The sequence below is a fragment of the Canis lupus genome, chromosome 10 (genome assembly GCF_048164855.1).
Source record: "Canis lupus baileyi chromosome 10, mCanLup2.hap1, whole genome shotgun sequence".
Taxonomy (NCBI): Eukaryota; Metazoa; Chordata; class Mammalia; order Carnivora; family Canidae; genus Canis; species Canis lupus.
In genome coordinates, this window is record NC_132847.1 from 52585196 (window position 1) to 52599949 (window position 14754).

The 14754-nt window shown below is 39.3% G+C and overlaps 2 protein-coding genes across 5 annotated transcripts in view; both read left to right on the forward strand.

Moving 5' to 3' along the window:
- UBAP1 (ubiquitin associated protein 1) overlaps positions 1 to 14754 on the forward strand; it is an 84967-nt gene that overhangs the window by 40599 nt on the left and 29614 nt on the right. The window lies entirely within an intron of this gene.
- LOC140641602 (small ribosomal subunit protein uS8-like) lies at positions 1811 to 2960 on the forward strand. The gene has a single exon (XM_072841707.1). It carries the CDS (start codon positions 2509 to 2511, stop codon positions 2935 to 2937), a length of 429 nt encoding a protein of 142 aa, XP_072697808.1. The 5' UTR covers positions 1811 to 2508; the 3' UTR covers positions 2938 to 2960.

The following is a 14754-nucleotide window of genomic DNA, read 5'->3' on the forward strand; positions in this document are numbered from 1 at the left end:
TCCTGGGTCTCCAGGATCGCGCCCTGGGCCAAAGGCAGGCGCTAAACCGCTGCGCCACCCAGGGATCCCATGTCTTTTAACATTAGGTATGATGTGAACTGTAGGTTTTTTTTTTTAATAGATGGCCTTTATCGATTGAGGAAGTTTCCTTCTATTCTTAGCTTGCTGAGACTTTTTTTGGGAATGGGTATTAGATTTTGTTAGTTTTGTTCTTTGTGTGTTCATTGAGATCGTATAATTTTTCTCTTTTGAAAAAAAATTAAAAAATTTTTCTCTTTTGTTTGTTAATATGGTGGATTACATTGCTTTTTTTTTTTTTTTTTTTTTTTAAGATATATTTAGCCAGGGATCCCTGGGTGGCCCAGCGGTTTGGCACCTGCCTTTGGCCCAGGGCGCCATCCTGGAGACCCGGGATCGAGTCCTGCGTCAGGCTCCCGGCATGGAGCCTGCTTCTCCCTCTGCCTGTGTCTCTGCTTCTCTCTGTCTATCATGAATAAATAAAAAAAGATATATTTAACCAATCTTGTGTTTCTCGGAAAAACCGCACTTCATCATGATATATTATACTTTTTACATATTGTTGGGTTTGAGTTGCTTAAATTTTGTTGAATTTCTGCATTTATGTTCATGAGGGATATTCTGTAATTTTCTTGTAATATCTTTGGCTGTTTTGGTATCAAGGTAATGTTTCTTTAATGTTTCTATAGAATGAGTTGGGAAGTATTCCCTCCACTTCAATATTCTGGAAGAGTTTGTATAGAATTAGTGTTGTTTCTTCCTTAGGTGTTTCGAAGATTTCACCAGTAAAGCAGTCTGGGTCCTGAGTTTCCTTTTTCTTTTTCTTTTTTTTCCTAAGATTTTATTCATTCATGAGAGACACACACACAGAGAGAGGCAGAGACATAGGCAGAGGGAGAAGCAGGCTCCATGCACCGGGAGCCCGACGTGGGATTTGATCCCAGGTCTCCAGGATCGCGCCCTGAGCCAAAGGCAGGCGCTAAACCACTGCGCCACCCAGGGATCCCGAGAGAAAAAATCTTAAGCAGATTCCATGCTCAGTGTGGAGCCACACATGGGGCTTCATCTCATGACCATGAGACCATGACCTGAGCCGAAATCAGGAGTTGGACACTTAACCTACTGAGCCATCTAGGTGCCCCTAGAAATTGGTTACTTAAAAAAAAAAAAAAAAAAAAAAAAAAAAGAGGGACACCTGGGTGGCTCAGTGGTTGAGTGTCTGTCTGCCTTCAGCTCTGGTCATGGTCCCGGGATCCTGGGATTGGGTCCTACATCAGGGTTCCCTGCAGGGAGCCTGCTTCTCCTTCTGCCTAAGTCTTTTTTTTTTTTTTTTTTTAAATTTTTAAAAAAAATTTATTTATGATAGTCACAGAGAGAGAGAGAGAGAGAGAGAGAGAGAGAGGCAGAGACACAGGCAGAGGGAGAAGCAGGCTCCATGCACCAGGAGCCCGACGTGGGATTCGATCCTGGGTCTCCAGGATCGCGCCCTGGGCCGAAGGCAGGCGCCAAACCGCTGCACCGCCAGGGATCCCTCCTTCTGCCTAAGTCTCTACTTCTATCTCTCATGAATAAATAAGTAAAATCTTTAAAAAAAAAAAAAAAAGGAAATTGGTTTATTTCAGCTAAATTGCCAGACTTGGCATAAAATTGTTTTTTGTTTTTATAAAATTGTTTTGATGTGGTACTGTTTTAATATTTGTAAGATCTGTACTATCTTTCATTTCTGATAACAATAGGTTTTTTTTTTTTTTTCTTCTAGTGAGCCTTGCCTAGGGGGTTTATCAATGTAATTAACCTTTTTAAACAATCACCTTTTGGAGTACCTGGGTAGTTGGTTAAATGTCTGCCTTCAGCTCAGGTCATGATCCCAGGGTGCTAGGATCGAATCCTGCATTGGGCTCTCTGGTCAGCAGGGAGTCCTCTTCTCCCTCTTTCCCCTCCCCACACTGGTGCTCTCTTTCTCGCTCTCAGATAAATAAAATCTTAAAAAAAATCACTGTTTGGTTTTATTTCTCTCTTGTTTTTTAATTATTATTTTTAAATATTTTATCCATTTGAGAGAGAGTATGAGTCTGGGGAGGGACACAGGGACAAGCAGTCCCCCAACTGAGTGCAGAGCCTGACTGAGGCTCCATCCCAGGACCCCTGAGATCATGAGCCAAAGCCAGACCCCCAGCCAACTGAGCCACCCAGGTACCCCTTCTTACTTATTATTTAGAAAAGAATTGATGCTTTGTTATTTGAAGTCAGTAGTGGCCTGATTTTTAAGGTGGGGCTGGCCAGCTGTGGCTTTGTTGTGCTACAGACAGGTTTCCAAACTGCCTGTGTTGCTTACAGTGCCAATATTTCAGTTTCCTGAAAATACTGTACAGTACTTAACATATTAGGTAAGTTAATTTGCTTGTGCATAGTTGGGTAATTTGTGCATTGTATTATAGAGTTCATAAAATTGTTTTGGGACTCTTTCCGCCATCGCTCTGAGCCACCACAATGGTGCGCATGAACGTCCTGGCAGATGCTCTCAAGAGCATCAACAATGCTGAAAAGAGAGGCAAGCACCAGGTTCTTATCAGGCCATGCTCCAAAGTCATCGTCCGATTTCTCACTGTGATGATGAAGTATGGTTACATTGGCGAATTTGAAATCATTGATGATCACAGAGCTGGGAAAATTGTTGTGAACCTCACAGGCAGGTTAAACAAGTGTGGAGTGATCAGCCCCAGATTTGATGTACAACCAAAAGATCTAGAAGAATGGCAGAATAACCTGCTCCCATACCGCCAGTTTGGTTTCATTGTACTGACAACCTCAGCTGGCATCATGGACCACGAAGAAGCAAGACGAAAACACACAGGAGGGAAAATCCTGGGATTCTTTTTCTTTTTTTTTTTATTTTTTTTTATTTTTTTTTTATTTTAATTTTTATTTATTTATGATAGTCACAGAGAGAGAGAGAGAGAGGCAGAGACATAGGCAGAGGGAGAAGCAGGCTCCATGCACCGGGAGCCTGATGTGGGATTCGATCCCGGGTCTCCAGGATCGCGCCCTGGGCCAAAGGCAGGCGCCAAACCGCTGCGCCACCCAGGGATCCCTGGGATTCTTTTTCTAGGGATGTAATTCATACGTGCAAATAAAATGCCTCAATGGAAAAAAAATTGTTTTGGGAGATGAGAGATTATAAGATTTATACTTATATTTATATTGGAAGTAATTCTGTATTATATATGTTCCATGTGTTAAACTTTTTATATTTGAAATTTCTTAAACATTTTGACAAAAGTTTTTGCTTCTGTGGTGGAGCAAACCAATAAATTATATTTATGGTAATTCCAGTTGGTAATTCTAGTTAGACACTGGGATATATTATTTTTTGGGGGGGATATATTATTTTTAAATAACTTTGTTCCAGTGACCTGGTATGATTTGTATCTTTGTTCAACATGGTTGTGAAAAGGTAGTATCTATGTTTTATAAAACAGACATAGTCTACTATGTTGAAGTTTTTGTAGTGTGCTGTGATTTTTTTTTCTTTCTTTTAGTCCAAAATACTGTACACTAGTATCCTCATTCTTTTTAAAACTTTTTTGAACTTCATGTGATGGTGAGAGAAGAGACTTAGTGGAATATTTTCTTATTCTATGGTGGATGGTAGAGTTTTGATTATTTTCCAGGAGAGTTATGAAAGATTTAGTATATTAGTATGTTGAAATTAAATCTTATGTGTTTATAGAGGCTTTTCTTTGATTGCCAAGGATTCATAATTATGTCAGCATAAAGATGTATGGATTTCTTACTATAGGTCATGGGCTTATGGTACCACCTTTTTTTGTTCCTTAGAGTAAGTATAAGCCATTGAAATGTGGAAGTACTCTTATTAAAATAAGATTTAGGAAGGTGACGAGGTGCTAGTAAACCTAGGGAGTAACTGTTGTCGTATTATTAATCTTTATTATAACCCTTTTTAGATTCATTCCATTGTATCATTTAATGTAATTTCTTATATTGTTAATCTTTTTATTGGTAAGAAGAATATATTTTTTCCCCAAGATTTATTTAATTGCTTGAGAGAGAGAGAGTGAGCATGAGCAGGAGGGGGGTGGATGGGCAGAGAGAGAGGGAGAAGCAGTCTCCTCACAGAGTAGGGAGCTCAACATGGGCTTGATCCCAGCACCCCAGGATCATGACCTGAGCTGAAGATAGACACAACTGAACCAATTGAGCCATCCAGGCACCCTTGAGTTTTGTTATCAGAGGTAAATTTTGACTCATTTTGATAGATGCTTACCTAATAGATACCTAAAGCAACTGAGATTAATTAAAAGATCTGTGTGCTTTTTGTGTCTTTTTATTATAAATTATTTCATATTAGGGTTTTTCTTTTTTTAACTTTTTAAAAGGTTTTATTTATTTATTCATGAGACACACACACACACACACACACACACATAGAGAGAGAGAGGCAGAGACACAGACAGAGGGAGAAGCAGACTCCATGCAGGAAGCCTGATATGGGACTCGATCCCGGAACTCTGGGATCATGCCCTGAGCCAAAGGCAGATGCTCAACCACTGAGCCACCCAGGTGTGCCCCCCCCCTTTTTTTCATATTAGGGTTTTTCAGTTGTAAAATACAGAAGCAAGATTCTTTTGTGTTCAGTAGTCCTCCCTAATCTGCAAGGGTTATATTCTAAGACTCCCAGTGGATGCCTGAAACTTTGGATTGTAGTGAATCCTGTGTATCTGTATACATACAGATAATATGATACTTATATTATCCAATACTTATAATAGTTCAATTTATAACTTTTTGACTTTATGATACGAAAGCAGTATGCATTCAGTAGAAACTGTACTTTGAATTTTGATCTTTTCCCAGGCTAGCTGTATGTGATATGATACTCTTATGATGCTGGGCAGTAGTAGTAACCAGTGGAAGCTCTCAGTCATGTGACCATGAGGGTAAATAGCTGATACCTTATAACCAATTTGTACCTATACAGCTGATTTTTACTTTCAGTATAGTATTCAATAAATTACATGAAATATTCAACACTTTATTATAAAATAGACTTTGTTATATTATTTTGCCCATATGTAAGCTAATGTAAGTATTCTGAGCACATTTAAGGTAGTCTAGGCTAAGCTATGGTGTTCAGTAGTTTAGGTATATTAAATGTGTTTTTGACATAAGATTTAAAAAAGAAAGATTTTTTTCAATTTATGGTAGGTTTATTGAGATGTAACTTCATCATAAGTTGAGGAAGTTCTGTACTATATTTTTTCCTGTACATATGAACATATGATCAGTTTTGTTTATTTTTAAATATTTAAAAATATATATTTTTTAAATATTTCATTTATTCATGAGAGACACATAGAGAGAGAGAGGCAGAGACACACAGGCAGAGGGAGAAGCAGGCTCCTTGCAGAGAGCCTGATGCAAGACTCGATCCCGGGTCTGCAGGAATAGGCCCCGGGCTGAAGGCGGTGCTAAACTGCTGAGCCACCCAGGCTACCCAATATTTAAAAAGATTTTATTTGTATTTTAGAGAGAGGGGGAGAGTGCACACATGAGAGTGGAGGGAGGAACAGAGAGAGAGGGAGATAGATAATCTTAAGCAGACTCTGTGGGCAGCATAGAGCCTCAGCTGAAATCAATTGAGTCAACCCCTTAACTGACTGAGCCACTCAGGCTCCCCTCAGTTTTGCTTTTTTTTTTAATTTTATTTTATTATTTTATTTTATTTAAGATTTTATTCATTTATTCATGAGAGACACAGAGAGGCAAAGACATAGGCAGAGGGAGAAGCAGGCTCCCTGCAGGGAGCCCGATGCAAGACTCCATCCTGGTAGTCCAGGATCACACCGTAAGGCAAAGGCAGACGCTCAACCACTGAACCACCCAGGCATCCCACCTCAGTTCTTTAAATTGTGAATTAACATTGGGGGAACAGTAATTTCAAGAAGTAACTGAACCAAAAATGTCATATCCTCCCCAGCTTTTTAAAAAATCACATCATAGTTTATGCCAGAATATAAGAGAGGGGCGTCTGGGTGGCTCAATTGGTTAAGCGTCTGCTTTTGGCTCAGGTCATGATCTCAGCGTCCTGGAATTGAGCCACACATTGGGCTTTCTGCTCAGTGAGGAATCTGCTTCTCCCTCTGTGCACACTCTCTCTCTCAAATAAATATAATCTTAAAAAAAGAGTCTATAAGAGAGAAAAGAGCATCCTAGACAGTTAAAAATATGAGTTCTAGCCTTAATTCTTCCATCAATTTGGGATGGTTTAGAGCCTTCAAAACCTTTGGGGGGAAAAAAATTCAGGACTGCTTCTATAAAATGAGAAGCCTGGAACAAATCATCTCTGACAACTTTTTTCAGAATTAAGGGTCTGGATATATTCTTTTATAACTGTAGACTTGTGGCTTTTATGTTCTCATGTAAGAAAAATACCAGAAGACTTCCTTCATATTCTTAGTTTTGAGAGCACATAAACACATGTAATCACTTGTTGAATCTATGACTCAGTAAATACACACAGTCCACACCCACTTTTTAAAAAAGAAAATGCTTACTATTTAACACTAATAACCCTATTTCACTCTACAAGTAGCCAATACAATATAATTGGTTAATTTGTATTTTTACATGAAGAAGCTAAATATCTGAGAGGAATAATCACACATAATTTTTCTGTTCTTCCAGCAGTCTTCAGACTCAGTACATTACATCATTCTGACTTTTGGAGTCACGTGAAATCTGAATGGTTTTCCCCATGGAAACAAAAAACTAATAGAGCCTTGTTCACCAAATTTGAGTACTCATACCCCAAAGGGAACATTGTGTAGTACCAGGGAACAAACAGTATAAACTTCACAGAAGCAGATGATCTTCCTTCTGGTATATCATCCGAAGGTCAGCAGTAGCCTAATGGTACGTCACAATGCCTATGTAACTCACCTCACTTTATCACACAGTCATTTTATCATCTTGCATGATAATAAGAAGGGGGAGTATAGTACAGTAAAACATTTAGGGGCCACATTCACATAATTTATTATAGTATGTTGTTGTAATTGCTCTATTTTATTGTTTATTTCTTACTGTGCCTAATTTATAATTCAAAATTGATCAGGGGCACCTGGATGGCTCAGTTAAGCATCTGCCTTCAGCTCAGGTCATGATCCCAGGGTCCTGGGATCAAGCCCCATGTCAGGCTCCATGCTCAACAGGGAAGTCTGCTTCTCTCTCTCCTTCTGCCCTTTCCCCTGCTTGTTTTTTCTCTCTCAAATAAATAAATAAAATCTTTTTAAAAAGGTCAAATTAATAGGTTTGTGGCTATATTTCCTTTTGGGACATCATACTTTTTTTTTACATTAAAATTTTTTTAAAAATTCATTTGAGAATTTCAATAATTTTTAATGAATTGGTTAAGATAGAGGGGATAGGGATAAAAAATGAATTGGTTAAGATACTGATTAAAAATATCTAATTAGGCTGATGCTTTGTTATGACTCCCTATTATAACTAGTCATTACTTTCCAGTTCTTACATTATGTTAGTCTCCCATAGGCTTTATGATTTCAAACTACTTAATAACTACAAAATCATTGCTTAACTCTTTCTTTCTTTCTTTTCTTTCTTTCTTTCTTTTCTTTTCTTTCTTTCTTTCTTTCTTTCTTTCTTTCTTTCTTTCTGTCTTTCTGTCTTTCTGTCTTTCTGTCTTTTCTCTCTTTCTTTCATCTTTGGATCAGGCCCCAGGACGAAGGTGGCACTAAACCCCTGAGCCACTGGGGCTGCCCTGGAGGATAGATCTTAATGATGTTACATGTCCTACCCAAGGTTTATCATCTGTTTTTCCAATTATATAAGTCCTCTTTTCTTTTAGTAGGTCTTTAGTTTATTCCTTTGTATTTTTTTTTTTTTTTAAGATTTTATTTATTTAGTCACGAAAGACACAGAAAGAGGCAGATACATAGGCAGAGGGAGACTCATTCTCCCTGCGGGGAGCCTGATGCGGGACTCAATCCCAGGACCCCAGGATCATGACCTGAGCATAAGGCAGATGCTCAACTGCTGAGCCACCCAGGTGCCCCCTGATGTAATTAATTTCTAATTTTTTTGCCTTTGGACTGTTACTGGATGTTCTGTGTCAGTCTTTCTTGTTCTCTTTTTAAAAGATTTTATTTATTTGAGAGAGGGAGACAAAGATAATGATTGAGATAGCACAAGCAGAAGAGGAAGAAGCAGGCTCCCTGCCAAGCAAGGAGCCCGATGTGGGGCTGGATCCAAGGACCCTGGGATCATGACCTGAGTGGAAGGCAGACACCCCAACTGAGCCACTGAGGCACCTTGGCTGTGCTATTTCTGATTTTGAATATTTATTGGAATTTTCTTTGTGGCCTAATATTTCCTTACGTTTTTGTAAAGCGTTCTTTGGGTACTTTGGGTATATTCTGCTTTCAGGGTGCTTTTGATATAATACAGATTATATCTGTCTTATTATTTTTTAAAAATTTATTTATTCATGAGAGACACACAGAGAGAGAGGGGCAGAGACACAGGCGGAGGGAGAAGCAGGCTCCATGCAGGGAGCCTGATGTGGGACTCGATCCCAGGACTCGAGGATCATGCCCTGGGTTGGAGGCAGGTGCTAAACCACTGAGCCACCCAGGGATCCCCTATATCTGTCTTATTAATTATGTATTTCTACCTAGTTTTTCTGTTTCCTATAGTTTTTGTTTTATGACTGGTGATGCAGTGTTACTTGGGGCAATTCATAATGTTAGCTTTTCATCATGGATTGCATCCTTTATCATCAATAATGTAAAACAGCTGTTATTAACCGAAGACTAGGTGCATGATATTCTTACTGGTTTTAGAAACTACTGATTTATTTATTTTTATTATATTTTCTGTCTCTGAGATCACAGTCTTTCATTAGTTATATACTATATACTGTGTTGTTTCTGTTTAGTCCCCTTACAGGTATCTGGGAGTATTGTTTCCCTTTGTTGCTGCCTAGATTTTTTTTTTCCTAATTATAAAGTGTGTCAGTCTATAGATATGTGCCCAATATAGAAAACTTGGAAAGCAAATAATAGCACAAAAGAAAGAAAACAGAAGCCCCATGTTGTAAACTCATCATCCAAATATAACCACTTTATAAGACTCTGTCTTACCTTTATTTGTTTCCATATTCACACAGACCTACTCCCCTCTTTTCCAAAATCTCAGGGCCCATTGTTTCTGCAGGTGACTCAGATTTAAATTTTCCATTTTTGCTCTCTGTAAACAGTAGTGCTCAGGACAAATCTGAGTGAATAAGCAGTATTCCAGCTGATCTGAAAGAAAAATTAATGCATAAGGAAAAGCTTAGTAAGGTTACTGAAATGCTCCTTAGTATGAATCTGTGTACTGTTGACCTCTGTTGTTGACCTTCCATCTTCAGCCAAATATGCTGATGTGCAGCAGCCATTAATAAGGGGGCTTAGTTTTGCAAACACAGAGCTTGTGGACAGTGATAGATGCTGAAAATAGTATCTCTGGCTAATTTCTCAGACTTGAAACTGAAAGTAAGGTCTCAAACTCAGTTCAATGTTCACAGCCATATTCTTTACTCAGAATAAGTCTAAACATTCAAATAAAAATCTACATTTGTGTAGTTACTGGTAGATAGAGTACTTGGCAAATGGTTTACTCTCTTCTGAGTTATATTTTTACCAACCTTTGTTGAGCTCTTGCTGTGTCTCGTGCAGTATGCAAAGATATCTGTGTTTATATACACATATTTATATATCTATATAAATTTTTAAAATAATCATACTCATTTGAGGTTATTATTTTATATGTGATATCAGAAAATGGTTTCCAGACTTCGAGTTTCACTAGAATTTATAATGGAGATAGGGGATGCCTGAGTGGTTCTGTGGTTTGGCATCTGCCTTCAGCCCAGGGCGTGATCCTAGAGACCCAGGATTGAGTCCCACTTCGGGCTTCCTGTGTAGACCCTGCTTCTCCCTCTGCCTATGTCTCTGCCTCTCTCTGTCTCTCATGAATAAATAAATAAAATCTTTAAAAAAGTAAAATGGGTGTAGGATTGGGGCTCAGTGGTTGAGCATCTGCCGGATCCAGTCTGGCATCAGTCTCCCTGCAGGAGCCTCTGCCTGTGTCCCTCTGCCTGTGTTTCTGCCTCTCTCATGAATACAAATTAAAATAAAAATGAGGGTAAGATTAACATGGTTGCCAGCTTTTTATTTTGTCAGTAAAGGACATCTTTTAAAAGTTACTATGGGGGCATCTGGGTGGCTTGGTCGGTTAAGTATCTGACTTCAGTTTAGGTCATGGTCTCAGGGTTCTGGTATTGAGCCCTGTGTCAGGTTCTGTGCTCACTACTTGCTGGGAGAGTATGCTTGTCTCTCTCCTGCTTCTCCCCCTGCTCATGCTGTCTGTCTCTCAAATGATAACATCTTACAAAAAAAAAAAAAGTTACAGTGTATGGTAAATGATGCTATCACTTATTCTGAATATTGAATAGTTAATTTGGAAACATTAATATGTTGCTTTTCTTTATTCTACTGTTTAGAGTTGGCTGATAATTCAGTCTACTATCCCCCCCCCCCTTTTTTTTTTTACTGTTGAAGGAACTGAGGCTCCAAAATCTCTTCTCTGAGATCTGTGAGAAAATAAAGCTTTTTCTTTCTTTCTTTTTTTTTTTTTTTTTTTTTAAGATTTTATTTATTCATGAGAGACCCAGAGAAAAGGCAGAGACGTAGGCAAAGGGAGAAGCAGGCTCTTCACAGGGAGCGCGATGTGGGACTCAATTCCGAGTTCCGGGATCACGTCCTGAGCCGAAAGCAGATGCTCAACTGCTGAGCCACCCAGGCGTTCCAATAAAGCTTTTTCTGATGAATATGGTATAGTATTGACATACTAATAGCTGCTACATGTGTGATTTTTGTCATATACATGTTGGTATGAATGCCAGTTGTATGGGTGTTCTTTGTTTTTAGACTTGAAATTTGATGATTCTCTGAGCCATCTTTTCTGTAAAAGAATTTCCTGGATTCATTTGTGTCTTGGGAAATTCCTGATTGCAGCTCTTGTTGCAGTATAATGTGTGACTATGATAGCTTACTGAGATATTAAATTGCTGTGTATTAGGAAACTTTTGTAAGAATGTAATTTCATGTAATAGGAATTTAATGATACAAGAAAGAAAATGAGAACATCAATATAATTGTCTTGGGCTTTCTCTTCCCCTTGTGAAAGGGCCTACGTCTTTTTTTTTTTTTTTTTTTTAAGACTTATTTATTTATTCATGAGACAAAGAGAGAGACAGAGACACAGGCAGAGGGAGAAGCAGGCTCCATGCAGGGAGCCCGATGTGGGACTGGATACCAGTATTCCAGGATCACACCCTGGGCAGAAGGCAGGCACGCTAAACCCCTGAGCCACCCAGGCATCCTGAAAGGGCCTACATCTTGGCATTCTCTTGGTCTGCTACCCCATCCTCTTCACCTTGCCCTTTTTCCATTCCTTATCCCATCTCCTCTGTTTCTTTCACCCTAGCTCTTCCTGTCCCTGCAGTTCTGTTCTTATTACTTATTTTCCCATCTCTTTTTGTTCTTGGATGTCTTTAAGTAGTGATTTAAGTTATAGGGTTTTCTTTCTTTTTTGGGGGGGGGGTTCTTTTATAGCATTTGTATGAAGTGGCACTGAACTGGCAAAATAGAACATTGCTGTAGTTCCTTGGTGCTTCAGGGAGGTCTACATTTTATTAGTGTAAAAGTTTGAGTTACAGATGTGTGCAAAAAAAGGTGTTCTATTTTTATTTCTATTTGATACTTTTCCTTTAATATATTCATTTATATTTTATTTTATTTATTTTATTTTTTTAAGATTTTATTTATTTATGATAGAGGCAGAGACACAGGCAAAGGGAGAAGCAGGCTCCATGCATGCAGGGAGCCTGACATGGAACTCTATCCCAGGTCTCCAGGATCACGCCCTGGGCTGAAGGCAGGTGCTAAACTGCTGAGCCACCCAGGGATCCCCTATATTTATTTTAATGGAAATTTTTGATTACTTAGAATTTTTTTCCCTCTGAAGTACTTAAAGTTTTACTTTGGGGGCAAATGTATTTTTTTCAGTCTTTTTTTTTGTGTGTGTGTGTGTGTACATTTTTTACATAGTTAAGTAACTCAGTCCAACTTGTAAAAGCTTTTTTTGAAGATTTTATTTACTTATTAGAGAGAGAGAGAAAGCATAAGCAGGGGGAGTGGGAGAGGGAGAAGCAGGCTCCCTGCTGAGCAAGGAGCCCAGTTGTGGGGCTTAATCCCAGAACTCTGGAATCATGACCTGAGCTGAAGGCAGTTGCTTAACTGATTGAGCCACCCAGACACCCCTTGTTTTTTTTTTTTTAATTTTTATTTATTTATGATAGTCACACACAGAGAGAGAGAGGCAGAGACATAGGCAGAGGGAGAAGCAGGCTCCACGCACCGGGAGCCCGACGTGGGACTCGATCCCGGGTCTCCAGGATCGCGCCCTGGGCCAAAGGCAGGCGCCAAACCGCTGCGCCACCCAGTGATCCCTAGACACCCCTTGTAAAAACATTTTAAAACTTGTACTTGGGGTGCCTGGGTGGCTCATTTGTTTGTGTCTGACTCTTGGTTTTGGCTCAGGTCATGATCTCAGGGTCATGAGATCAAGTTCATGTTGGGCTCTGCACTCAGCAAGGAGTCTTCTTGGGATTCTCTCTCTTCCTCTGCCCCTAACCCCTTATGCGCGTGCATGCATGCACCCTCTCTCTCTCTCCCTCTCTCAAATCTTTTTAAAAAGCTGTATACTGGGGATCCCTGGGTGGCGCAGCGGTTTGGCGCCTGCCTTTGGCCCAGGGCGCGATCCTGGAGACCCGGGATCGAATCCCACATCGGGCTCCCGGTGCATGGAGCCTGCTTCTCCCTCTGCTTATGTCTCTACGTCTCTCTCTCTCTCTGTGACTATCATAATAAAAAAAAAAAATTAAAAAAAAAATTAAAAAAAAAAAGCTGTATACTTATTTCTCCATTATGTTTTTAATGAACATTCTTAATTGCATTACAACTTATCTTTTGAATTTCCATAATTTATTTAATCATTTCCCCATAATTGAACATTTAGACTACAGGAAGATGTTATAGGAAATGGGTATAATTAAATAAAATATAGGAAGTTTATAAGGAAATACTTTCTATTTATCTATCTTTCTATCTATCTCTATCTCACTTGATTTCTTTTCCAATGTTCCAGGAAAAAAAATTGACCCTAAGTAGCTGTTACAGTGCTCTTGGTCCTTGAGAGACAGGGAAGTTTTACGGCATAGCAGACCTTAGAAAAATCTTTACTATAAGTGACCAAATATGAGTATCTTACATTCATAAGGTTTGTGGGAAACATAAGAGTTGCATTCATTGAACTATTTTTAATATTTAAAGAAACCCTCTAGGGATGCCTGGGTGGCTCAGCAGTTGAGAGTCTGCCCTTGGCTCAGGTCGTGATCCTGGAGTCCCAGGATCGGGATCAAGTCCCACATTGGGCTCCCCATTGGGAGCCTGTTTCTCCCTCTACCTATGTCTCTGCCTTTCTCTCTGTGTGTCTCATGAATAAATAAGTAAAATCTTAAAAAAAAATAAAGAAGCCTTATAGAAAATCTATATTTTATCAGCTCTTTTGAGGCATATTTTTAAAGAATTTCCATCCTTTTATTTAGTAATAGGGGTACTGTATTTTAATTTCCACTTTTTAAAAATTTTAATATATTTATTAGTAGAGCGAGAGAGAGCCCAAGTGATGGGGAGCGGCAGAGAGAGAGAGGGAGAAGCAGACTCCTGCTGAGCAGGAAGCCCATTGTGGGGCTTGGTCTCCGAGATCATGACCTGAGCTGAAGGCAGATGCCCAACAAACTGAGCCACCTGGGTGCTCCTTCACTCACTTTTTTTTAAATAGACATTTTGCTTTGTTGCAGACATGCATGCTTTAACATGGGGGATAGAGAGGGGAATTTCTTTTTTTAAAGATTATTTATTTATTCATGAGACAGAGACAGAGAGAGAGAGAGGCAGAGGCAGAGACATTAGGAGAAGCAGGCTCCATGTAGGAAGCCTGATGTGGGACTCGATCCCGGGACTCCGGGATCATGCCTTGTGCCAAAGGCAGGCACTCAACCGCTGAGCCACCCAGGCGTCCCAAGAGGGGAATTTTTTTATTTGCATTTTCCTGACTAATGAAGAATGATGTTGAACATCATCTCATGTACTTCTTGGTTATTTGTATGTCTTCTTTGAAGAATTTACTCTTCGTATTCTTTTGCCCATTTTTAGTTGGATTGTCATTTATTTCTTTTTATTTTTAATTTATTTTTTATTTTTAAAGATTTTATTTATTCATTCATGAGACAGAGGGAGGCAGAGACATAGGTAAAGGGAGAAGCAGGCTCCATGCAGGAAGCCTGATCGATCCTGGGACCCTGGGATCATGCCCCAAGCTGAAGGCAGATGCTCAACTGCTGAGACACCCAAGGGTCCCTGGATTGTCGTTTTATTATTGAATTGTGGAGTTCTTTATGTATTTTAGGTGTAAGCTCCTTACCAGATACACCACTTGCAAATATATTTTTCTTTTTTTTAAGATTTTTATTTATTGGGATGCCCGGGTGGTCAGTGGTTAAGCATCCCCTTTGGTTCAGGGCATGAT